The 26,730-nt window shown below is 42.4% G+C and overlaps 1 protein-coding gene across 1 annotated transcript; it reads left to right on the plus strand.

Annotated features, from left to right (window-relative positions):
• Positions 1-11,120: 11,120 nt before the first annotated feature.
• On the plus strand, positions 11,121-13,166 carry LOC139302474 (protein FAM177A1). Its single transcript, XM_070926181.1, has 5 exons — positions 11,121-11,213; positions 11,496-11,711; positions 11,920-11,986; positions 12,754-12,851; positions 12,957-13,166. Exons 1-5 carry the CDS (start codon positions 11,145-11,147, stop codon positions 13,164-13,166), a joined length of 660 nt encoding a protein of 219 aa, XP_070782282.1. The 5' UTR covers positions 11,121-11,144.
• Positions 13,167-26,730: the final 13,564 nt, after the last annotated feature.

Below are 26,730 nucleotides of genomic sequence, written 5' to 3' on the forward strand. Positions count from 1 at the left end.
AGTGGTGAAAGAGGCAACACTCACATACTGATCAATTCAGCAGCCACCCACTCCCAACCATAAACTCTGCTCTCTTCGCTCTCTCCCTCTGTTCGTTCACCACCTCTACCCTTTCCTGCCCCCATCCTCTTCCTCAGCTCTCACCCCCCTCGCCCTCTTGCATCCTGAAATGAATTCCTCGCGTGCCCCCCCCTCCCACCCTCCTCGTTCTCACGCAGCTCCCATGAGGCTATCCCTTGACCTGAAAACCATGGACACACTGCCAGTGTGATCATGTCAGATTAGCCACTCCTTCTCATTTGACTCTGTCTCACTCCGTCTGTCTGTGTCTTTGCGTCTATTTGCTTAGTTAAAAGAGAGCAGACTGCATGGAAGAGAAGGAATCAAGGGGATAAGGGAAGATGAGAATCAGCCCATTGTGAAGGACTGACATGATGGCCATTATCGCTGCATGCTGGCCAATTACAACCTCTTTTTCACCATTTGTGTTGGTGCAGTAGACGGGATTTTGAAAGTGTAAGCGAAGTGCTGCCTCTTTAATGACAGTTTACAGTGAGTGTTTCTCTTTATCACAAAAGCGTCCGCCACACAAAGCCAAAAGTGTCAATTTAGCACAGCAGCTTTCAGCCCAAGGCAGTTAGCCACTAGACACTACAAATGAGTTTTATTGTCATTGTGGAGCTGCCTCAATGACAGTTTAAAGCAAAAGTTGGAGAAAAAGGGAAGCGAAATTAGAGTGAAGTAATTTGCCATTACTGTAGCTGTATGGTTTAGAGGTTATACTAGAAACCAGTCTGATCAACAGCAATTTTTAGATGTTTATTTTGACAGTTTGAGTTTATTTTTAGGTTAAAATTCCATATAATGTTGCTAATCCTGGGAGCCAATCACATATACTGTTAAATTCAAAGGGATTTACAGTAGAGAGACGTTTCCTTCCTTCTGCACTGAAATTACGTTACTGAACCCTCCCTATGTCAGGGCACGGTGACCCTGAATCTTTCCACAGGGATATCTTGACATTTAAATACAAGATGTAATCAAGGGACAAATGGTTGCAACCTCCTACCAGTAACCCACTTTTACCTCTCCTTAGCTCTCCTCAGCTTCAATTCACAGGGAGAGCTGCAGACTGACGACGCTGACACTCTTAATGTTAGATCCACATTCTGCCACTTAGGGACTGTATGAAAATCATTGGGATGAGAAGAAGTGCTGAATCTTAAGTTTTTCAAAAAACCAAGACCTTTCCCATGATTATCAAAAAGCTGCAAAATCCTCCCTAATACTTCATAACTATACATTCATGGATAACATCACAGTCATATTCGTGACTCTGTGAGACTGTACTTAGGCACAGCGGTGATTTAAGCTAAATGCTAATGTCGGCATGCTAACATGCTCACAATGATGATGCTAATATTTAGCAAGTATAATGTTTACCGTGTCAACCATCTCAACCAGCTTAGTGTGGTACCATGCTAACATTTGGTAATTAGCACTGCACACAAAGTACAGCTGAGGCTGATGGGGATGTCATTCGTTTTGCAGGTATTTAGTGTCAAATGTGTCTCGTCAAAAAACTCAGGCAAACTTTATATAACACATTTAGCTAGTTAGCTGTCTGTTATGATGTAGGTAAAGAGAAGGAGGAGCTGCTGTAGGCTAGCTGACACAGAGACAGGATTATTTTCCGTAACCTTATGCGCGCACAAAAGTCATCTGTTTGTTGCCTTTTTTTTTTTTTTTTTTACAATAAATCTCACAAGGGAAGAATGAAATAAAATATAAAACTGGTTGAGAAAAAGTTTAAAGGTCCCCCGTATACTCCCAAAAAATTTAGATTAACCTCCCTTTAGCAAAAAAGGGAGGGTGATCATTTTCATACAGTCCCTAACCTGCTGGTGCTTTAGATAGGGCTGTGTGTTTGTGTGTGCAGGCATGCGTGATTGTGCATCTGTATTAGTGTCAAGAGGGATGGTTGAAAATAAGACATGCTGAGAGACATTGCAACAGAGTCAGTTTCTATCAGTCTGTTGAAGGCGCCTTAATGATTCGAGACACTTAAAATGCTAAATTGGAATCAATGACAAAACCTCCTAAACATTTACAGATCCCCTTAATATCACAAATCAAAGCTTACATTAAATCATGAGGACTCTGTCTCTAGTAATTGTGATTGCTAGAGTGGCGTCATATAATGTCACAATTGCCTTTTCTGATTAATTGCCCTCCAGATGTGCACTGCATATAGCCCGGCACTCAGCTCAAGGACGGCCACCTGGCGTCTGCAGTGTGCTGTGAGAGAGAGCTGCCTGCTCATCACCGTTTGATCCTGCAAGAGCCAGCAAACCGGTGTTTTATCAGGATGGCTAATTATAGGCAGAGAGGGATGTGGAAGCGGCATCCTGCCTCCAGAGGAACGCAGCATGCCCACACATTCATTTGTACACACACACATGCCGAGAGGCATCCGAGGGGTTGGCACAGGCATTTGTGCGACCGGGGTGCGCGCGTGCGTGCACACGGGGACGTCACAGCTTCCTCTGAGGTTTGCCACCATCCCATCTATCACGGGGACGGGACAGCAAAATGACACGGCTAACTGCGCCGCTGTGGTTGGTCAGTGACAGAAACATTTCTCTGGCCCCAATTTGAGGCCCTTGAACTCTGCGGTCTTTGTTTGTGTCCTCCTGTAACCCCGGGTTTCTCTGATGTGAGGAGATTTGTGGAGGTTGAGTCTGGTTTGGGGAGGTAAACATTTCACTGGGCTTTGGTGGAAGTTGCTCTTGCATGCAGAGGTTACTAGAGTTCACCTGGGGCTAAGTTCACTTGTGTTATTTATTGAAAATTAAAAAACTGCATTGAATTGTGCCTTTAGCTATGACAGTAACGTGAATGATGTTATTCATAATGATAAAGTTGTACATAAATTAGAAAACTTTTGCTGGAGTTAACAAACAAATACAATAACACATTCTAATCATCAATAATTAATAACAGCCGAATTACTTGCTCATTTTCTATTTGCTTTTTATCTGAAATGACAATTTGTTAGAGGGAGTTAAAATGAATGTGATCAAAAAAAAGGCAAAACAAACAAGATTCTGACAAATCAGCACAGCTAAAAAGACCACATTTTTCAGTTTCAGGACAAAATGTCAGTGAAAGTGAGGCGGCGCTCTCATTGGAGTCCAACAAACAAATCCTTGGCATAATTACAGAAATTTGGCAGCTGAATAATCAGCTCCAAACTCGGTGCCGAGGCATCAGTTCATCAAAACCGAAAAAGTGTGTCGGCCTTCAAACCATCCCATCCGTCTTTTCAGGTTCCTCTTTTATTTGCCAGTCACTCGGCGTAGGCTCATGAGTAATAAGATCTGTGCAGAGTTGAAATGAAAATAATCCTCGGATTTTGTGTGTGTACGTGCGTGTGTGTGAGCTTGGTTCTGATTTCTGTTCAGACACACTCCCAGCATCTCAAGGATGTCAGCAGACGACGCTCTAGCCTTGGATGCCGACTTCAGGTCGCGAGTCATAAAGGTGCTGCTTCTACAGTAAAAGCCTCCTTTCACCTGCTTTGAGCCCATTTTCTCATGCTTCCTCCAGCATGTTGCAGAACCTCCTCCTTCAAGCGCAGTCACGTCATATAAATTATTATAAGTAATTTTCATGGTCATGACAGGGCGGCGTGAGGGGAACTTGGCTCCTCTTTGCAGGCAGAGGCCCCTCCGTAGGGCCCCTAGTGAGCAGAAGATGGAAACATTGATGTGTGCCATTCATCTTCATGTCAGAGGTGTGTACGTGTGTGTGTGTGTGTGTGTGTGTGTGTGTGTGTGTGTGTGTGTGTGTTTCGTCCTCTCTGTGGTTGTGTCCATATGTGTGTGTGTGTGATGTATTTTATTGATAGATGTTCTGACAGCACAGTCATCTTCCAACCTGTCTGAGGAAGAAGAAGCAGCCCGTTCTGATTTGTGAAGAGCTCAGAAGCTGCAGATGTCAGAAACTAGAACAGTGAGTGGTTTGTGAATCTCTTTCTCTCGGCCTCCTCTTTTTCTCTTCTCTGTTTTATACATGGGCGTGCAGACATGGTGGAAAAGAGGCACATTTTGTATTTCTACACCCAAACAAATACCGACTATAACTGCTGACTGAATGAGTGGATCTGCACCTGCATATCAGCCACATAGATATGGGTTAGAAGGGGCCTACCACACCTACTAGTAGGCTCAGAAGGATTAGGTTTAGGCAACAAAACTACTTGGTTATGTAACTCACATGACACGAGTGAGTCATGAAACGTGAAGTCACGTGACTTCCGCAAGATTTGCGTAACTCACGCAACTTCCATAAGTTACGTATGTAACTTTATGTAACTTCCTACTTAAAATAACTCGACGTTGACATTGACACTTCGTTTCATACGGGACACGATACAGTCTCCTCGGTCAAAGTCCTGTGTTTGACCCATCCATCCATCCACCCACCTCCTTACGCAGTCTTTATACTTTTATCTGTCACCTGAACACGCTGCATTGGCTCACTGAAATAAATGGATGATTTACTTGAACCTACTCATAGGTTTAGTAGGCCTCTACTAACCCATATATTTGGGAGGACGTATGTGCTGACGACACCTATTCAATAGCCTGATAACAGTCAAATGAATGACTTAGAAGAGGCAAAATCTTTTGAAGAAAATTCCAATTTAAACGTAGTTGCAGCTGAAACAATAGAGCCTTGAAGTCTAACACACTGAATCCCAAAAAGATGAAATGAAATTCACACAGTTAGCTAAACAAAATGGTAAACTGGTCACTGGACTGATGAACAGATGGATAGAGATAAGGCATCTGGTTGGGGACTCTGTAAATTTGTATCCCAGTTGGAACAATTCTTCAGGAATTGGCGATGGCCAAAAAAAAAAAAAAGATGAAGTGATGGATAAATGAAATTTACTTTTAAGCTCAGGAAAAATTTGTGAAGCTGCTTCAGTACAACAGGCCACTCCCTCCTCGGTGGGTCTTGCGCCACCTCAAGCAGCAACCCCACCCATAATGTGGTACTGGCACCACCACCTAGCTGCTGAGGTGTCAGTTGAGGTAAAGGAGCTGTTAACCCAAAGCAATACGCTCTAATGCATTAAATCTGACAATGTAGGGGGGGAAACAACATTAAATGTAAACAGTGATGTCTCAAAAACCCATGAAAGATACAGTAAAACAAAATGAAGTCTATTAAACCCAAAAACTTGAAATTGTGATGATCTGTTTTATACTTGAATTATGCATCTAGCATAAAGTAGGAAGCTTTCTAAGAGGGTTAGGTTTGAACATTCTGCCCTTTGACTCTCATACGAGTGACTCCAATTTCAATCCAGTCCCACATTAAAAATATATCAGAAAGAAAAGAACGAGCTGAGTCCCATTGATTCCAGCCAGCATTGTGCGCTGCTGTCATCCAAATCACTCAGCACATCCAAAGGATTGTCGTGGCTTTAACACGTGATACAAAAGAAAAAACAGAAATTAAAAGGATCAAGCTGCTGAAACTCACTTTATGGTGGACGTCACCATGACTTCCAGCTCCTGCACTCTTACTCCTTCATCCCTTCATTTCATGAGTTCCGACACGACGAGCTTAATCCGTCTCCTGACAACAAGACGCAAGGTGAATAAATCAGGAGGTCAACCTTGTGAGCTGATCTGAGAATACATCCGGACACAAACAACCCGGCTGATGTTATTCGTTCATACGCGAGTGGCTCAATCCATTGGATCAACAGCCAAATTTTCATTTCCCCTGCATTTATATAATGATTGAGGCACTCTTGTATACTGTTTAAGTATATCCAAAATCAATTCAATTGATTTTGATGCTTAATTACTTTGTTTTAGTAACAGCAATGGAGGTAGCTGAGTGCTGCCATCTAGAATGAAACTATAAAGATGAATATAAGGACAGAGGGGAGCAGATTTATCCTCGAAACTAAACTGAAGAAATCAACCTCATGCTCATAGTTTCCACATTTTTTATTTATTCATGGTGTCTGCGCCGTTCAGCCTCTTTACTAAACCTGTAAATAATTTCAGCTAACGCTCTGTGTCTCTTTAAAGTATTACACCTTTCACATATATCAATCCATTTCTGTCTGGAACACATTGAATATCTCAAAAACCCATTCAGCGCTGAGAGCACACATGAAAAGTGTTTTGGGTTTGACCTCAGAGAGGTATTTTGAGTCAAGGAAATATTTCAAGTGCATAAAAAAAAAAAATTCAAATTCATATTGCACAATAACGAGTGCCAGTAGTTACATATAGGGTTTTTTTTCCCCGCTCGCAGTAACACGGAGCTTGTGCTCGAAGTGAATATTATTATATCCTTGCCCTTTTGCTCTGTTGATTCAGTTGTAATGAGCTGCTTTAATATGCCCATACAAACACAGAGGCCCTGAGTTAGTTGGATGTTTTCTGATGTCTGGACTCAGAATACAAATATGGGAAAATGAATTTCTGTGATAGGCAGTTTCCTTCTGCGGGGGGAGGCAGGCATTGATAAGAGCACATAAACACCTTGGAGAGTCAGAGGCGGTGATTAGGACACGCACAGGATGAGTCTTGGATTGGTTTGGGGGTTTTTTTCTTCTTAAAACTAGGTGTTGATGAATGCAAACACACGTACACTTGAGAGACATGCGTCATGCTTCTGAAATACGCTCCAGATAAAACACCACACACACACACACACACACGCATCATGGTAGGTTGTTTGTTTTTCTGCATCATGGTTTGTGCTCTATTAACAATTCCAATGCATCTGCTGCAGCACACATGCCATCAAACTGTAAAAGGCGTATAAACCCACTGATACTCTTGTGTCCCTTTCTAGCTCTCCATTCTGTTATGGCTGCATTGCTTGCAAAATCCACCCGAAAGCAATGAAAGCCTTTTATCAGCACAGCTGGTGCCCAAATATCCCGTGAAATGGTATTTAATATTCTCTCCCTCTCGCTTGCTGAAGAGATGCCACCTCATTTCCTTTGTGTTGCTGTAATGCAGAAAGTCAGGCCTGCCTGTGCCGTACCTTGAAGGCTCCTGCTGCCTGTCACATTCTTTTCTGACGTCAGGTTCTAAAGGCTCTTTTAATTCACATACGATTCCTCCACTTTGGCAACCAGCGTGTTGACATGTTTTCATTGACAGTTGAAACCCCCCCCCACACACACACACACACACACCCACCCACCCGTACAGCGATTGTGCACAACCGTAACTAGGCATGGCAGGCCCGTCAAGCTCAAGATTTCTCCACAAGTTAAAGCAGTGTCTTTTTCTATAGCCCTTCTAAAACCAAAGTGTGAGGAATGGATTAAACAGCGTGTTCATCTGCTCTAACATAAGCTGTGGTTGTTAGCATGTCTGGCTAACTTTCCTACTTACAGGTGGTAAAGTTAGCTGGCTTTACCTTCAAAGCCAAGGACTATTTCATTAATTAAGTTATAAGGTTTTGCTTAAAAAAAAAAAAAAAAAGGCCTGTACACAACTAGCACATCTAGCACTTGGATGCTATAAGTTTAGGCTAACTTTAGCAGCTCTGTCCTGATCTTTGTTGTATTTGGGGTTTACACTCCAGCAACGCCAGCCAAACTCTTTCCCTGAGAACGGTTAGTCCTCATGTTCAAAGCCTCTTCTCATTAAAACATTAATGATTAATTAAACATTAAAGGTGAAAACATACGGTTTGAAAGTACCGACAAGTATGTAAGTAAAGCAACCAAACAGGGTTATGTTAGAATAAACTACAATGAACTACTACTGACTGACTTAGCCTGGGACATGTAGCTTTAGCACCAGTCTTCAGGTTCATATTTAAGACCAATTTTTTTACAAGGTTTTTGTTTTAAAACTAGTCAGCAGGAAGCGTTAACAAGTTGTCAAAAGTTGTCATTTCAGTTGGCAGGGTTGCCACCTACCTACCTCTGTCTGAAATCATAATATATATATTATATATATAATATAATAATCATATTATGAATATCATAAAAAACGTTTCAGTGGTAAATCTGCCATTGTTACTTGTAAACTGCATTATGTGCCATGTGATAATGGGAAGTTTGATAGCAACAGTCATCTTAAGTCTATAAATGGGCACTGCATTGCAGCCCTGCAGAGTTAGAGTTGCATGTATGCATTGGATTGTCTGGCTCTTACAAATACAGAGGTTTGGAGTCTTTCTTTAAATGCCTTTTCATAGATAAGGCATTCAAGTATAATGCTTGTGTTTGATTAGTATCATATGTCATATGTATGACAAGCAACTCCATCATTCTCATGACTAACCTTGAGTTACAAGCACAAGGGAGAGCACAATAACTGCTGGGCATGTCAGTGCTGAGACATTTTTGAAAGTGTCACACTGTGTGAGTTAATGTAAGTTCAAGAAACATCAGTGATTCATTCTGTCTGACTAACATGACTTTCACTTCACTTCTTTTTTTCCCCAAGAACATGTATGCGTGTCATCTGTGGTGCCTTTGTGACCACTGAGTCTATTTATTATCTGGATATAAACATGAGTATTCTATTCCAGCTCCTCTTGATTGTTGATTCACCGCCTCCCAAAGCCCTCCCGTGTGCGTTCCTGTGTTTTGCAGGGCTGTTAACAACACTCCTACAGTCTTAGTGAAAAGCATGTGCGAGGCCATATAGACCTATAACTATCTGGAGGCAATGGGCCAGTGAGAGGGATGAATCACGTCGACAGCAGAGCTCGTATCACAAGGAGAGGGACATCCATGGAAGGGAATAATATGTATAATATAATTAAAAGCTGGGGGAATGCTCTGCTTAGTATGGAGCAGAGACAACACACATATTGCACAAAACCACACATGTATGCACAAAGACACGTATTAGTGCACACAACTCCATCTCTCCTGTGCGCACATTATTTCCACAATTTGCAGAGTGTTCACGGGGACACCTGAATAAACTTTGCTTAAGGTTTAGGAATAATAGCTCCAATCCTCATATCTGCACCCATACCTCCATCATTTGAAAGCCATTATATTTGAATGGATTTCATAAATATGCTCTTACCCAGTCCGGGCAGTCAAATCAGTAAGCCTTATTGAAACAGGAATTACTTTTTCCCCAAAGCCAGAGAAGGTGAACACATCCACAAACCTGCTACCACTTAGGCCGCTTTTCTTTTTACACCTTATTTGGTGCAGTTGAATCAAACCCTGGACTGTTTACCCTCTTGGTTTTGGCTCCCGTCAGGAGTGCAGAATGCTCCAATCAAATCAGATCTGTATGAAACAACAGCTCCGCAGCCAGCCTGACACAGGTGATTTCACGCCACTTCCTGGAGAATCTTGGTGAGGGCAATTTAAGGTGAGAATCCAATAAAAAAAAAGCACAGTCTCTTGCAAAACCCATAATAAACTTGATTTACTGATTCCTTTTTTTTTGGCTGCTGTAATTTCCCTGCCTCACAGACCATCACTTTGTAGTTTTTAAAGCCACAGTGAAATTAAAAATGTCAAATATGAACTATGTGCATGTCCTTGCCTTTAGTTATGGTTCTTCTTGGAAAAAACATCTGTTTTTAGAAAACTGACAAAAGAACAAACAAAAGATCCATCTATTAATACAAGAACAGATCTCGGGACCTGCAGCTACTCAGAGTTCAATGACTTGCAACATCATATGATGGCAGTAACCTTTTCCTAAGACACAAGAGATGCATCCCAGTGCTCGTTATTTTACCCTTTTGAGAAATCCATAATTTTTGACAGCTCAAGATTAATAATGTTTTGTCCAATAAACAGCTGACCCGAGCAATCGTGTGACTGATTACAAATGGCCTCCTTAAATGCCGTTGTCAGTTGTTGGGATTGGGGAAGGAAAAAAAGACAATTTCTGATTTGGACCCATCTGAACACACTAGGTGAGAGGAGGTGCAGCTGTGGATGCTGGGGGAGCACACATTTAATTTAAGCGTGAGAACATCCAGGGATATTCTGAAGCATATTTTTGGCTCTTAACTAATAAAACTGTTTAAAAATTAAGCTGATTTCCTCATGCACCTCAAGCAAACATTTGTGTGAAGCCACAAAATGAGGCTGACATGCATTTTTCATGGGGAGACTCCAGCTTTAACATCTGATGACATCACAAGTCTGGGAGTGAGTTCTGCGGATTCGTGGCCTCCAGCAAATTCTTCCTGTTGAAGTTACTTTGCAACTCTCCCGGCTGAGAACAGGTAACTAAAGGGTGGTAATTGATTATAGAATGAGCACATACAATGGTTTCTGCTGGTGATCTGCATAACTCAGGATTCAGACCCAAATAAATCACTGTCCACTCGAAGACCCAGCTGGGGTTCATTTCAGGGTTAGATGGACCTCTACTGACATCTAGTGGTGTTACAAAGCAAATTAAGGGGTTTCAAACCTTTCTGCTTCAACTCACAGACAATGCTGCAGGGATGGAAGAAATATTCAGGTCCTTTACTTCTATAAACTAATAATACCTCAGTGTAAAAGTACTCCCTCATAAGTAAAAGCCCTGCTATCAAGATCTTACTCAAGTAAAGGTGCAAGTCTTATAGACTGTAGGAGTGTTGCAGTGTCACTGATGCATTCATGTGTGCATTGGTTGAGGGGGAGCTGATTTTAACTACCTAAAAACCTAAAAAAAATATATATATATATGTGTGTGTGTGTGTACAATATGTATTGTAGAAATGAGCGTCTGTGTCCTAAAACAAGAAATAATTAAATTAATTAAATGAAATACATAGGATGTGATGAATACTCACCAAACAACTCTTCATGATACAGTACGTAACCCTTTTAGCCTATAACAGTTAAGCAGGCATTATTTTTTGTGTGTGTGAAATGTACTCATAAAATAAAACACAAAGTATTGCATTCAAATTTAGCGTTATTACCTGTGTTGCACTGCTGCTACTGCCACCACACAGTGTGCTTAACTTCAACATGGTGTATCTCTATGGACGTTACGTACGGGGGGGGCTGGGGGGGGTGCACGCCACGGCACTTCCGGGTCTGGCAGTGCGGAGGAGAGGCGTTGTTGTAGGAGCAGCATCCAAGAGGTACAAAGAAGGCGGCGACAATGGCCGATATATCACTGTATCTCACTAACGTGAATGTGTCGATAGGACAGACCATGGACGTGGAGCAGGTCGGTAAACAGGTTTCTCTTTTACAATCACTACGTTTTGTCGGTAACGTTTTGTTCACTGTGTGCAGCTAATGATGCCGCCCAGTGCCTGTGGCTTGTTGTCACTTGTCAGCTGTGTCATGTCGGTGTGGTTGCTCGTGATATTACACTAGAAATGGACATATTTTTTCATGAAGTCATGCCAAGCCTTTTAGTCCAGCCGCATGGATAAACTGTCTCCTTTATAACGAGGTCCCATAATAACACACACTGTGTTCATTTTTCCTTGTGGTGTCTTCCCAGACTCGGAGCCCCAACCCGGGTAAAGACTTTGAGAGTGTGGAGCTGGGGGAGCTGGACAAGAGAGAGGAGGAGCAGCAGAGGGAGAAGGTCCCCCGCAGGATCATCCATTTCTCCAGCGGGGAGACCATGGAGGAGTACAGCACCGACGAGGAGGAGGGAGAGGACAAGGAGCCGGAGAGGAAAGACCTGCTGTCCTCCCCGGTCGATGCGGTGAGGGTGAGGAACGGTGGAGGGACGGGGGAATTTGTTTGTGTGTGTGGTGTACAAGGAGCTAAATGAGGACAAGAGGAATGATAGACGGAGGACAGTGTGTGTGTGAGGGACAAGGAATGTGTGTTTTCTGCAAATAATTCAAATAAGGGGACACTAATGTAGTCCTTTACAAATGTAAGTGTCCTCTTGACTGTACGTTTGTGTGTTGCAGTCAAAGTTGCCCTGGGGTCCATACTTCTGGTTCCACATGTGGAGAGCTGCCACATCCACCATCTCAGGTCTGTTCGTTAACATCATTGTTTACAATCTAAGGGTCCGTGGACCTGTATCGTGAAGCAAGATGATCCATCTTTGAGCTCGGCTCGAGCCTTCTGGTATCATAAAGCCTGACAGATCACCGTGGTAACCGATCCTGCGCTGCTAACCTGCTCCGAGGCGGGTTAACTTCAGTGGATCAGATCACAACTAATGTTTTGATTTAATTCCTTAATGTTCTTATTATATTTCATTCATGTGATTATATTGTATATATTTTCTATCACTTTATACCACTTTTTGCTGCTGCAGTGATCTAATTTCCCCACGAGTGTCTCGCGGCTCTGATGATGTTGCATGTGATTGGCTTGTAATCAAGAACTCTGAACTGAGCCAGCTGATCCAGGATCAGCATTGTCAGGTTCAGGGAGGCCAGTTAGCTCAGAAAGAGCCAGACTGAGTTGAACTTGCTTTGTGACGCAGGCGCCTACTTTATGAACAATTAAACACGCGTCTCTTAGGTTAAGATCAATCCTCAAACTCAAATTTATTTTGAAAATGTCATGTAAGATGTTTTTTAAATGATATATTATGTTAGTGACGCTGTAGACCTGTCTGTCCGTCTAAATTTAGACAAAATCTGAATAATTGATGCTGCTGACATTAAACCCAGCATTTGTGAAGTCAGCAGAGGACTGGAACAAGAATATTTAATGTCTTAAGAAGACTTTATTTCTTTAATTCACAGAAATGTTGTCTGCAGTTTCAATTGCTCCTCATTTTTTTCCAGCCTGTGACTACCTGGGCGAGAGGATGGCCTCCCTCTTTGGGATCACATCAGCCAAGTATCAGTACGCTATTGATGAGTACTACAGGATGAAGAAAGAGGTATGTTGCACTGAGGTTCTGCAGTTATGAATCCATGTGATTTTTATATTCGTGCACACCAGCTGATGTAATTCTCTCTGGTGTGTGTGTGTGTGTGTGTGTCAGAGGGAGGAGGAGAAAGAGGAAACCCGCCTGTCAGAGGAAGCAGAACGCTCCTTTGACCAGCAGTCTCAGGACGATGAAGACGAAGCAATCGCCACGACAGACCAGCCGGAGGTGGCCGCCGCTCAGCCTGACGTGTCCTATCAGATCGAGAACGAAAATCGGGCACCCGCGAGCACCATCAGCGTCCCTGCTATCGTCACGGCAACTTAACCTACCCCTAGAAACGGACGTTTTGCGCCTTCGATGTCTGTTTGCTTGTTAAAGAAGGAACACTACTGTCTTGTTTCCCCAAGCACCGTTTGGTTTGCGTACAACACAGCTTTAGATGGGCAGTGCTGCTGTATTGTGGTGTTCGGCAAGGACAGTAGTGGCGGAGTCACTCCTCTGTCTACTAAGTGTCCCTTTGCAACTGTAGCAACCAATAAAGTCACTGCTGGATAAAGGAGCAACATATTTGGATCTTTGGATACATTAAAATGAGTAAAATTAGAAGTGGGTTATGAAAAACAGTCAGACTATGTTACATTATGTGCCAATTTATCTGCGAATGCGTAGCTTTGCTCACATTGTTACTCAGTCTTCCATTTTATCCAGCAGCTAATGCATTATGAGTTGTTACACCAGCCTCCCAGATTTGAAAGTTACCTGTGGAGTGAAGGTTAAATGTTGCTCCCCTGTGCCTCCGATGGACCGGACACTGTGCCTAAAATCACCAATACAGCCAAGTCAGTGGCAGATCTGGACAAAGCACACCTTTTGAAGATGATTTTAAAAGTGTTTGAAAAGACGTGAAAATAGCTTTTAATTCAGCGAAATATTTGATGCATGTGCAACAGCTGTTTTGTCCAGATCTGGTCAAACTGGTGCATTCTCTACCAGCACGCCTGGCTGCACCAAAGAGCTGGCCATTTTAACACTCCCTCACCCGTCCAGTGTCTTTCTGTTTTGTTTTTGTTTTTTTGTATTAATGCTTATTGAAGCTTGTATTGCACTCGATGTTGATGTGTGGAAGCACTGAGCAGATTTAGCCTTTGGTTATCAAATCATCTGTGGACCACGAGCCTGACTGACATTTTGTTAAAAAAAACAAAAACAATGAAAACGGGTTTATGTGTTCTATGTTGCTCTTGTTATCTGCCTTATCTGCTATGGACATACACATAGTAGATGTGGGGTGTAAGCCTTTGATAATGGCAGGGAGCATTGTTACACTAAGTCTGTATAAAGACATGCGAACTTACATTTTTTAACTGTTTTTAAGCACGATTTTTGATATTCATGTATTTGTTTTACTGAACTGACGGAGCACTTAATTTAAGCATTTTTTTCTATTGATATAGTAAGTAACACTGTAATGAACTGTTAATAAAATCAGAGTTATTGTCTGACTTTTATGCTCGTCTCTTTGTCAAAATATTAATTGAAGTTCAACATCTCAACATAGGTTAACCCGAACAGATTGAACATCTTTATTATTTTCCTAAGTCAATGTTGGCAGTGCTGCTGTCTTGTCTGCTCGCGGAGAGACTCATAGTGGCGCTACAGTGTGAGTGATGTCAGGGATTGTCTTTGTCACTGCTAACAAAGGGCCTGTGTTGCTGTGTGCGCAGACTGCTCTGAGGTCAGAGACCCCGTCCACTTGCTGCACAATGGGTCCATTCTCGGGCCAGAGTGGGTTTCTGTGGTCCAGAACGACCTCCACAGCAGTCACGCCCTCAGCACTACTGACATGCAGAACATGCCATAGTGGAAAGCACTGGAATCACAAAGAGGTTGGCACGGTCATGAATTACTGTTACAGCATTTAATTTGTTATAAGAATTGTTTTTTTATAGCACATGTCTCACTACAGTGTTTGCATTTTATTGTGACTTCACATTGGTTGAGTAAAAGGGTTTGTACACCATCTCATCAAGCCATTTTTGTGAATGATTATGGGTCTTTTTAAAATTAAAAATCTGTCAGTGCTGTACGGTTATTTCAACCTGTTTCCAGTACGAACCAAAACCCCTATTTCAACTTCTTCAATTGTTTCAAGTGTTTCAACAAACATTTAAATTGTGTCATTACATTGCAGGGTTTTTTTCAGTTGTTTTAAAGGAATAGTTTCACATTTTGGGAAATATGCTCACTCACTTCCCTGCGTAGAGTTAGACGAGAAGTTTGATACGTCACTCTCATGTTTGCACAGCCAACGTGAAGCTACAAGCAGAGGCAGATTAGCCATGCTAATTTTAAGCCAGTCAACCTGCAGAGACTCCAGGAAGTTATTGCTCAAGCCAAGAAATTGTCCGGCACATAACCCCTTATTTAATTTTTCTATTTATTGCTTATTGGGGGTTTTGTGTTTGTGCTGATTATGGTACCAGAATTTGACAAGTCATTTAGTTTGTTGTCAAGTCCCAATATCATTGTTTCCTCATTTTCTTCAAGGCAAAAACTCAACTTGTCTCCAAAGTGGTTTTACTCATTTTCATGACATTAAAAAAAAAATAGGGCTTGAAACAAAACAATACAAAATAAACCAGTTGGCCAGTATTAAACTAATTGATTAATGATGGAAATGTTTGGCAGTGATTCCTCAGAGCGTGACATAAATGCTAAGTTTCCATTTTAGCATGATTAAGAAAGCCTTTGGGGTCTGTCCGGCCGGTCATTTAGACAGTCTGGGAAATTATATATTTGGACACTTGGCATCTTTCAAATTATGCAAACTCCCAAACACGATGTGAAGGCAGAGTCTGTTGGTGGATGATGCTCCATTTGGTGGAAGCTTACATGCTGCACCGCATCATTGCGGCGGTGCCACGATGAGACAGCTCATCTCTAATAGTCACATGGTGAAGTCAGTCCATGTCACAGACGGGCCACACAAGGCCGCCAGACTGACAGACAACACCGCTCACTGAGAGACTGCACATCCAAGTACGCAGTGTCATGAAACACTGCTGATCATTCATCATGCTGGTGTATATAATCTTGTCTCCAATCTGACATATTTTTTTTAGCCGTTGCTCAGTATCAGTTGAGACGTGAGCCTCAAAGCGAGGCCGAGTTAGTCTTCTTCCAAACATGGCGTAATTAAAAGACTCCTTGGATCCTTTATACACACCTTCTGGCAATTTTTATCTTTATTATTCATCGGTATGCTTTTGAGCCAATTATGTACATACTTAAAGCCTCAGGTGGAATTTTTGTTACAGGTTTTAAACGTTGCGGACTCTTCCAAGAGTTGTTTGTTCACAAAATCTGATATATTTAAGATATTAGTTAACACTTCTGGGGTTTGGTCGGACTGAATACTTCGGTTAATGGTTAGTAGCCTGTCAGCAATAACCAACAAAGTGCCTTTACCGTCTGCCAACAGCCAGCTCTGTATCATGGACCAAATCTAAACCAAATCATGGACTAAGCAGCTGTTTTATGTTGATTTCAGCTGTGTCAGTCCAAAGAGAACTGGCATAATAAAATATGCAGGATTAATCATTTACAACAGGCAAGGGCCTGAGGCATTATTAACTTTGTGATTTGTAGGAAAGTGTAAGGACTGCAAGACCCCAAATGTATCCATATAGTGTCCACACGTTTGCTTCCACGTATTTATACACTACTTTTCTATTCATCCAGTCATTTATTTTATCTAGCAGTTTGTTTTCATCACTGGTTGGTCGAGAAAAAGAGGCAAAATTCTGCTGTCCCTCGTCCGGCCACTAGAGGGGAGTATTGGATTTAACAGGAGAGACTAACTGGGGTTACCACGGGCCAGTAGCACTATTCAAGTTCAAACAATGCATGTAAATAAACTCATTCTGGAGTGAGCTTCTAAATCATTTTAATATTTTTGGGGGGGGAAATTGCCCTGACAGTATGATTGGCAGTGTGAAAGTAAAGCACATCAGGTTGAGAATAGTAGAACAATGATCTATCATGAAATGCATGTTGATCTTTATTTTCTATTTAAATTTGGAATCTGAATTATATGATGAAAAACGGGTTTGACTGAGTTGGTCAATATAACCAACAGTCAGCAGAGAGGAAACTGATTTTACCCAGCTTCCCCCTGGGAGACATGAGACACACAGCAGTCATCAGGCAATCAGTGATTAAGAGGGAAAATCCAGAGTTGAGAATTCACAATGCCATTCCTTGTGACTTAGTGTTTACTGGTGCAGCCATGAATGTGTGTGTGTGAGCACAAATAGTCGCCTGCACACCAGCTTGTGTCCTCATGTGAGCAAAAGGGTCCGTCCCAAACTTTGCTTCAACTTTCATCCCCCACCCCCGCTGCCTGTGTGTCCTATGTGTCCACGCGCAGGCCTCGAGTTGTCTGCTGCTCCAAACATACCTGACATTTTTGAGGGCTTTGAGTGGTGGGGGTGGGGGTACAGGAGGTATTTAGTGTTCTAGGGAGACCAGTTTAGCAAGCATTTTCACTTCTGGTTTACTCAAAGTGGCACACAAGTCGAACCACATGTCCTAAAAATGTATTCGACCACACCTGACTGCCACATGTGCCGAGACACCCACTCTGTTCTTAATTAGGTTGCACATGCAGCGTAGTCATAAATTACAAGTTACTAACACTTAACATATGTACAGTTTGTGCTGTAGATGCAAGACGCCCTTGCAGAACAGAACCTACTACCTATCTGGCTTATGGCCCAAAAACACCCAGACAGGTTTAGTGGCATGTTTCACCCCTACAGTCAAATGTCCTCGAGGTGCAGACACCTTTTTAAAACATCAGTAGAGTTGCTCCTCAGAGGTAAAAGAGACATGCATACAAATGGAAACAAGAGGCAGAGGTGAGGGGGTAAAGACAGTGAGACATATAGAAAGACAGAAGGAGGGAGGATGATGAGAACAGCAGCAGCCCCTTTGATGTGGGCCTCAGCGAGGCCCTGTGTGTCTAAGACGAGGCAGGCCCGCAGAGGGAAGGGGATTTCCAGCACTGCTTGGTCTCCTGTCTCACCCCCTTAGCCTTTGCTTCCTCCGTGGGCTATGGCTTAAAAACACAGAAAGCCCGTTTACACCGAGACAAAGACTCTGGCATTGGCAGTACATTGGCTTTTTTATTGATAAGACATATCCCTTTGGGGTAAAGTGGAGTAGCACATGTCAGATGGTAGTTTGTGGATTGCTTTGCTCTGGAGCATCAAGTTTCTTTTCTTTAGGTTTGCATGCCTTTTGAGAGTTTTGAATACGCTCATGCATCTCCTCATTGAAACATGAGCATCCTTTGTTGCATTAAAATGGCATTGCAGCCACAGCTTGCAATGAAAAATCAACGTCCCATACGTTCAACACACACACAGACACATTTATTTTTACATGCACAGATGACAGCGTATATGCATGATTATGATCTTTGTTATATTAGTGCAAAAGCTCCCCTGCATGTCTTCTCACACTTGTTGCAGTTCACACTCCGCTCACTCACTCACTCAGTCTGCCCTTTACACACCCAAACACACACATGCACACACCCAAAAGTAGAGTGCACTTGACTGTCAAAGAAGTACTTTACATGCACATGCACACATACACACACACACACACACACACACAGGGTTGTGGAAAGTCCCTGGCACTAGCTGTCGTTTGCTAGCACAGGTGGCTGCTACAGTGACAACAATGCTAACACAATATGACCTGTGAACCTACGCCACCTATACTGTACAGTTCATGCTTTGACTGGCCTGCTGTTTTTTTGAAAAAAAAAGAGACAGAGAAAGCTGGATTAAATGCAGATGAAAAGGGGGGCTTTCAGGGCTTGAAATTAACACCAGACTTGGCTGGTGTGCCTCGAGTTCATATATGCACTTTGCAAGTTTTTCCAATGTGTATTCAGTCCTTCTCCTCTGAAAAACAAAAGAAAGACTGCATCAGATGCAGTAGAAAACATTTGTCTTTGTCTCATCTCGTAGTTTTGGCCGACGAGACTCTCACTGTAGTTCAGATATCTTATACTAACTCCTTTTATGATTTTCACATCTATAAGATGTTCTTCTGAATCCTAACTTGAACCATTAATAGATCATTTCAACAGCCAACCCCGGCCATTGAACTTCCGTGCAACCTGTCTCTGTATAGATATATTGTTTTTGCTCTTTTCCATCAAATGCTGTACACTTTTAATTAAGTATTCGCTTTGGCTGTTGTTGTTGTTTAGCCCTTAAATATGTTTGTCTTGTCTTTATTCAATTTTTTTGTCCTAAGCTGTCTCTATGATAGATTGTATATGGACTTTGTATATGTGAATCTTATTGAGTGTAAGCATGTTCCTTTTAAGTAGAAGTGCATCTTTCTGCAGAAATTAGAACATTTCCTTGCTGAGGAACTTGTCTGCAAGGTAAATGGAATGCATGAGTCAGTTCAGTTCCTTGATCGATAGACGCGCTGGACAGAATCTCATCCTTATCAGTGTTTTCTCTGTGATTGTCAAGCACATTATGACTCAAGTCCTCGTCAACTATCAACCAGTGGATGCAGTGTGTCCTTGATCACAATCTCTAAATTCCTCCTCCTTTGGACACGAGTCACGATGGATGGATGTTAGCAGATTGTGAAAAGTCCCAGTGCGAAACTGGCCAGATTTGTTTTGATATACGTAAGTGACTGATAATCATAGTCTCACAAAAAACCATATACCAACATTATATTACAGTCATTTCACACTTTTTTATGTACTTCTATCAGTCAAACCGTATCAAAATAAAAGTAACTTAACAGGGGTGAGACCAGAGGGATGGCCAGGGCTAGCAGGGGCAGACACAAAACCACCACAAAGAGATGCAAAACGCTGCAAAACAACTGAAAAGAGGCATATAACAACTATATCGAGATGCAAAACTACCATTAAGAGATGAATAACAACTACAATGAGATGCAAAACCACCACAAGAGACACAAATCAACTACAAAGATATGTAAAACGACCACAGAGAGCTGGGGGCTTTTACATGTCTTTGACCAGAACCAGAGCTTTAAACTTGAATCTTAACACGTTTTTACGAAAATGTCTAAACCTGCACGTTTCAAGTGGATTCAAAAGTTGAAAAAAAAGAAAAGAACATGTATTCTAGTATACAGTATGTAATTACTACACGTTAGCTGTCACAAACTGTCCACCTTTGACTCCCTGGACTAAATGTCATTTCCACTTGGAACAAGTAGCAGTGAGTCGGGTTTGGCCTTTGTTTGAGAAACCTTGGCTGGTCAGTGGGTGTTTTGTTTTGCAGGGTGGAGGCCTTGCTCCCTTTTTCAGAATGGCTTATGTAACTGCTGGTCAGAGCAAAACGGTAGTGAAACATCCTCTGCAGAATAATGTGCCTGCATGGGTGGAGCATGGCGCTGCAAAGGACACTGAGGTCCAGATGTATACTTTAGGTACTTTCCTCTGTAAAGAGCAGCACCTCTGTGTCTGTCACTCCTGTTCTCACATCTGATATACACGTCGGTTTGAAACAAGGAAGCAGTAAACATGTCAGCCCCACTCTGAGTCAATGACAAATAGGTCTGCTTGCGGTCATCTGTGACAAAAAATAACAGCACAGGGACACTAGTTCTTTGGACTGCACCTTTTGAAATAGTCTTATTTTAATCATTCAAGAACATAGAAAAGTAGTAATGATAATAGACAGTATCACAGGGAGCAAAAGGCAAACCAGAATTATCATCTGCTTTACATATGTCCTCATTTGAGGTAATTTGAATTTGCATTGTGGAGGGCCCCATTTAATCGTTGCATCCCCCTTAGGCAAATCTGTTCATTTTTCAAAACAGAATATAATGAAAAACTAAAAAAAACTAAAATGCATATGTTTTTTAGCATCAAATTAGTGTTGTCTAAGACATTAGTTAGATGCATATAGTCCAGTCCAATTCAGAGTTGCACTGCAGGTCGCAGACTGGCACAAAGCACAGTGGACCTGAGCAAATAAGTTGTTTTTTTTCTCCCAATCCATTACTCTGTGCTCTTCCATACTAGCCTGGGAATCAGACGGATTTGCAAACTCATGTTTTATTTGCTCTGGCAGATGCGTCTGGCCCCCCTCCCGTTCAGACAGATTTCCAACCGATACGATGACTGACAGAGGAGCGCCGTTGAGGCATTTTTGTAAACAAGATGGCTGGCCCTGATGTGGAAAGTCCTGAATCTGCTATCGCGTCAGCATTAAATGAACTGGACGGTAGTTCACGTTACGTACAAAGTGTTGGCTTTTAAATCATGTCATGCCAAACGTCTGGGAATTATGTTGAACTAGAAGCCATTGGATGTTGGAACTAGCTACCTAGCCTAGCAGCCTGCTGCTACGTCACATGTTCCGAGAGGCATTTTGGTCTGAGCACACTGATAACGCCCCTTGGAAATAATATACAATAAGAATTTAAAGTTTGTATTGTCTTGTATTGGTATGGCAAGGTGCTTCATTAGAATTGCATAGATGATTATTGAGAATAAATACACAATAATTCTATAAATATACACAAAGTTAGATGTAATATACAGGATTGTATGTATGTTGTATGAGTGGATATGTATGTCTGACGTAAGTAGATACATGTTATGTGATATGTTAGTCCAAAGGGTAAGGATGGGCAATAAACCCCACAGATCCCATATAATCTGTCCCTATATATACTGCATGAGCCTCTGGACTGAGCTTCGGCTTGTGCAGAAGGCACAGCACAAAAACCCATGTGAAACTCGAAGACTTTTCATTTCTATAGTTAGACAGTTCGACTAATATTGAAAGGTGAACATAAATCCTGGTATTTATAGTGTAGCTTTCTGTCAGTTCGTTATCTACATACCAAATAAAGCACTTGTCCTTCTGTTTAAGACTGCATATGTGTGTTTCAGATAGCGTGTGTGTATTTGTATTAAACACAACCTTTATTCACTCCATCCTATTTGCTGAATATGACAACACTGGGTGTGTCCAGTCACCTATGACCTGCAAAAAGGAGTATCAGCGGCAAAGCTCAAAGTAAATGGTGAGTGATTCTTCAGGGAGTGGTAATGTCATCTTACGGCCAACATCAAAGGGGCGATGGGAAGACATCACCTTACCATAAACACACACGGTAGACAACATGATTTCATAGACGGGGTGATGAGGGTCCAGCCCTACGTGTCGCTTGATGCTTTTGATGCTTCACGTCCCAAAAAACTGCTTCCGACCGATGAGAAGAATGCTTTTTCCCAGGGGAGGTCAAGCGTTGAAGTGCATCTTGATGTCAATCAGAACATCTTGTCCAGAATCTTGAAATGCTAATACAAGGAAATCTCCAGACTTCCTGGAGGAAACTCGCTGCTTCTTGTTGTGCTCTGGCCAACCCACGCAGCAGCAAAACAATAGATATTTTTAGCCCTTTGTTAAATTTAACCCACTTACCAGCACTGTTAAAATGAAATTGCTATTTACATTTTCAGAGGCTCTTTTGGCAGGCTGAAGCCTGTCTCCTGCTCGCTGCTTTGATTAAGCGCCTGTGGCTGAAACCTTTGCATCTTTGTCATAGTGAGATCATGTGTGGTGAGGTGCATTCAAAGCACATGATGTCCAAATACAGCCTCATAGCTAAGCGCTTGTTTGGTCTGTGCCTCATGCGCAGTACTGTATATTTACAGAAAAACTTGGCTCTTTCATCCTCCCTTTAAATGTCCTCAACACAAAAAGGATCCCACGACTTCTGTAGTCGCTACCAGACCAGCCTGTTTGTGCGTCTGTGGGGGAAACGGCTCATGACACACAGAGGGAAATATGAGAGGAAGGAACAGAGGGAGGCAGTCAGGCAACTCATTGTCCCGAGTTGAGGATTCAGCGGGACAAAATATATGGAGACACGCAGTGAGAGAGGAATTCCCCCAGTAAGTTCAAATGGTTGCAGATGTGCGACTGGTCGGCTGCTACTGCACACATCTGGGCCAGGAAGCCTCCCCGCACGCCTCCTCTTCCATCCTCGGAGAACCTCCTTGCCTCGTCTTTATAACACTGCCCTCTGCTCTACCCTGGAAAAGCAATTAGGCGGAACACATGGCTGGTGCAAACTGCTACTCACCGGGCAGCCAGCTCACCAGCTGCGGTGGATCCACAGCAGAGTGTGTATCACTGGAGGCCTGAAAAGACCATTATCTTGGCGGCTGGGAGGAGAGACTTGGCGGAGGGAAAGTTTGGGGGATTTCAGAAGGGGAGAGATGCAGCCGCTAAGTAACAGTGCTACTGGAGGTCAGCAGTAGTCTGCCACCTCTGCAAAAACTGCACTTTTAACACAGTGCTGCAGCGAGTGCACATTGTTCAAGCTTAAGTTTAATTTCTTGAAACTACTTCTCCAAATTAAGCAGCTTTCCAACATGTATGTGCAGCTTTATTTTGAAATGCACAAAGCCCCTTGATTAAAATAACTCCAAATTAAGTTAAAAGAAGTTTACAAAAGGGGTGTGAAAGAGTATGCATTATATTTGGAGTACAGCATGTCCTTTTGAGCAGGGAACATTCCCAGCTACTACTGAATATTTGTAATTGATCTGAGAAAGCTCTCACACCCAAACATGAAGCATTCTTGGCACCTCTCACCTGGCACACTCTTGTTGTTTACCTCTTCAAGAGGAGACACCTGAGTCAGTCAGACAACAGGCGCTCCATCTAGGCCACATGCGTACGGCGCTGTACGCATGCGCAAATATCCACTTGTGGGAAATTCCCAGCAAAAAAAAATTCCACTCTAGCAGTCCTCCGTGTGCACATTCCTGCGTCTTTCATAACATCTCGCTGCTGAAATGAAAGTCGAATTGTCGTGGGGCAGTTCATGAAGATCCAGCGTACCCTCAAGCTAGTAATAAATCTTCCTTGACTGAGGATATTGCATGTAAGCTTATATCCCCGCTAGATTTCCTGGATGCAATTCACTTTGGGAATGTGGGGGGAGCATGAAAGAACAGGCAGAGCAGACAGGAGGAGTGGGAGGAAGAAACCAAAGGATTTAAGGGAAAAGGCATTATTTAGGTGCTGAAAATGTTAAATTATGAATTGGATTCCATCTCTAAATAGAGTTCATGTTTTGCCTGAACACAAAATAGCATCATGGCTAACCATCCCACACATTCATATCTGTTTTGGGGGAAAGTTTTCTCATTCCAAATTCCCCCAGCATTCCCTGAAGTGACTGACACCACTGAATGTACACATATATTTCTAATCCTGTTTGACTAGCTAACATAACCAAATAAGATCGATGAGAGCATGTTTTCCATTTGCGGACAATGTGGACACTCACTTAATGAGAGCATAAGTGTGTGAAAGGGGGGATTTTTATAGGCGTACAGTAGTGTGCAGAAAATGAGTCACGCTTTTTGGACCTTTCACAGTCTCGCTCCCAGTGCGCCACAAGCGTGTCTATCAAGCCACGGTCTTGCTCCCGGATTGCCCAATATTTAGTAAAACAACAGTATTATTGTTCTTGTTGGCGTTTCACATATTGGTTTGATGTATGTCTTTCATCATCATGCATGTAATGGTCCAAAGCACAGTTGGTTTGGCCACTGCTGTGCAGTACAGTTGGCATTGCTGCAATGCAGCAGGGTGTTTCCTCTTTTCTTAAACCATCAGGAGATCACTGATTCCACTCTGTTATTACAGAGGCCACCAGGAACTGCTCGCCCCCTAAATTACTCTGTAGATGGGTTTTCCAGGTTTTGTATCAGCCATCCCCCTGTACCTGGAAAATCTCTTTAGTTTCCAGTTGCAGGATATTACTTTAATTTGGCTGGGAAGAAGTGCCACGTTGATGGAGATACTGACGATAGATACAGACAGTCTTAATGCCCTTTACAGGAAAACTTAGCCAACTTACCTTAGTGTGGAGACTGGAAACGGGAACAGCCAGCTCTGAAGTTTTTCCTGCAGGCCCTAATGTCACACACACATTTGTTTACAGGAACAGTCTGCAGCATTACTGAAGAGTGTACTGTGAACTAAAAGAATGATTTAATTAATCATCTAAATAAAGTTGTAGCACATAAATGAGTTGCTTGCATGCTTCTGGTTTGAGCCTCAGCAAAGTGAAAGATATGGCTTCAAAAGCCTGAGGGCAAGGAGTAAAGTTTCGCTTGCTGTCAGTGCGCGAGTAAAACCCTGCATGTCTAGTTTGCCCACCGCTATCAGATGATGGGCATTAAAAGGCACACATAATGAGACAGCCCAGCATGAGGCATAATTGACTGCACAGTGAGCGGGGCATGAGGCACGGCTGACAAAGCGTACCAGTAGAACCTGATAGTTAAGGCCTGTCTGAATACGCCTGCCGGTGAGTACTGAGAGACACTCTGCAAGGTTGTCAGCCTCAAAAGACACAGATAGACTTCGAAAAAAGAAGAAGAGGTTTTGGGTTTCCTGCTGCCCTGTGGCACAGCGGAGTGAGACATGTTTACTTCCTCAAGCGGATGACTTACTTAAGAGAATATGAAGTTTAAGGTTGCTTTTTGTTGTTTGAAGCCCCCATTTGGAGTTTTACATGTGTTTAACATGCTTTCTATTTTATGTCTATGCACTTTTTCAGGTGCAAACGACATTGCACAGTTATAGCATCTCATTTAATCTATCCCTCCTACAGGACAGCTTTGAGGTTATATTTAGGAGGTATTTGGGGGCAAGCTGGCCTGTTTAAAACAGCTATTGATCTCGCCCACCACTCTGACATTCAGCCACGTGGATTTCTTCACGTTTATATATCTATATTGCATTACAGGCTGTGTGCAGACAGGGAGTGCATCTAATTTGACTTAAAAGCACTCAGCGTCTGTGAATATCATTTGTGTTCTGTCTATCTCAGTGATACCATGTGTAGGTTATTTAAGACTTTTTTGCAGTGACATTTATAGTAGGATATGTGGGTTAAAACCACGGATATCCCCCCTCATTCCACGTTGGCTCTATTGTTACCGCAGACACCTGTTCATATATGTTTCACTCCGAAAGACCAGCTGATGAGGCCCCAGTCAGCTCTTACTCACCACTCATATAGTCAATTCATGTACTCGGTTTTTACTGGAAAGAAGAGTACTGATGGCATAGCAAGGGTGCGAAAACGGGGACTTAGAGGTCACCAAGTGTGCATGCAATAAAGTATACAACTTTCTGCACTCTCTGACAAAAAAGCAGAAAGAGCACATGTCAAAAACACACAGTGTAATTGCACAATCACCATGACTTCTGCTAACGGCAGGCTGCTTGCATTCAGCCCTTGCAACTGTATAAGCACTATGATCCGTCAACCACATGACATAAACGCCTCTAAAGTCAAAGAAGAATCACAAGCTGGGTCCAGTCATGTGGCCCACAACACCAGTACTGCCAATGCTCATTATGCACTTTAGATTATTGCTCACCAGCAGCAGGTAAAACTCTGGTAGACCCACTGGTTTAGATGATAAAGCACCATAAACGGCTCCAGTATTTCAACTTTACACTGCGTTAAATACAGTACAATACTCAATTTTCACTTGAGACTTTTTCACAAAAGCCTGCCTTTAGGAGTCCCCCAACTTTATGAAGCAATACCAAATTGCTGTAAAACCCCCTTAGAATATAAAATCTGCATTTTCTACTATCAGTTTCACCCCTGCCTCAACAATTAATACAGTATAAGCCCCATTTAGACCGTGGTAACATGTGGTCATGACATCTGAGGCCTTCGCATTTATGCATGTTATTAATAAGTGTTCTCATTATCTCGATTCTGCCTGCACTGTGATCAAATCTCAATGCTACAA

This window comes from Enoplosus armatus, chromosome 19 (assembly GCF_043641665.1).
Source record: "Enoplosus armatus isolate fEnoArm2 chromosome 19, fEnoArm2.hap1, whole genome shotgun sequence".
Taxonomy (NCBI): domain Eukaryota; kingdom Metazoa; phylum Chordata; class Actinopteri; order Centrarchiformes; family Enoplosidae; genus Enoplosus; species Enoplosus armatus.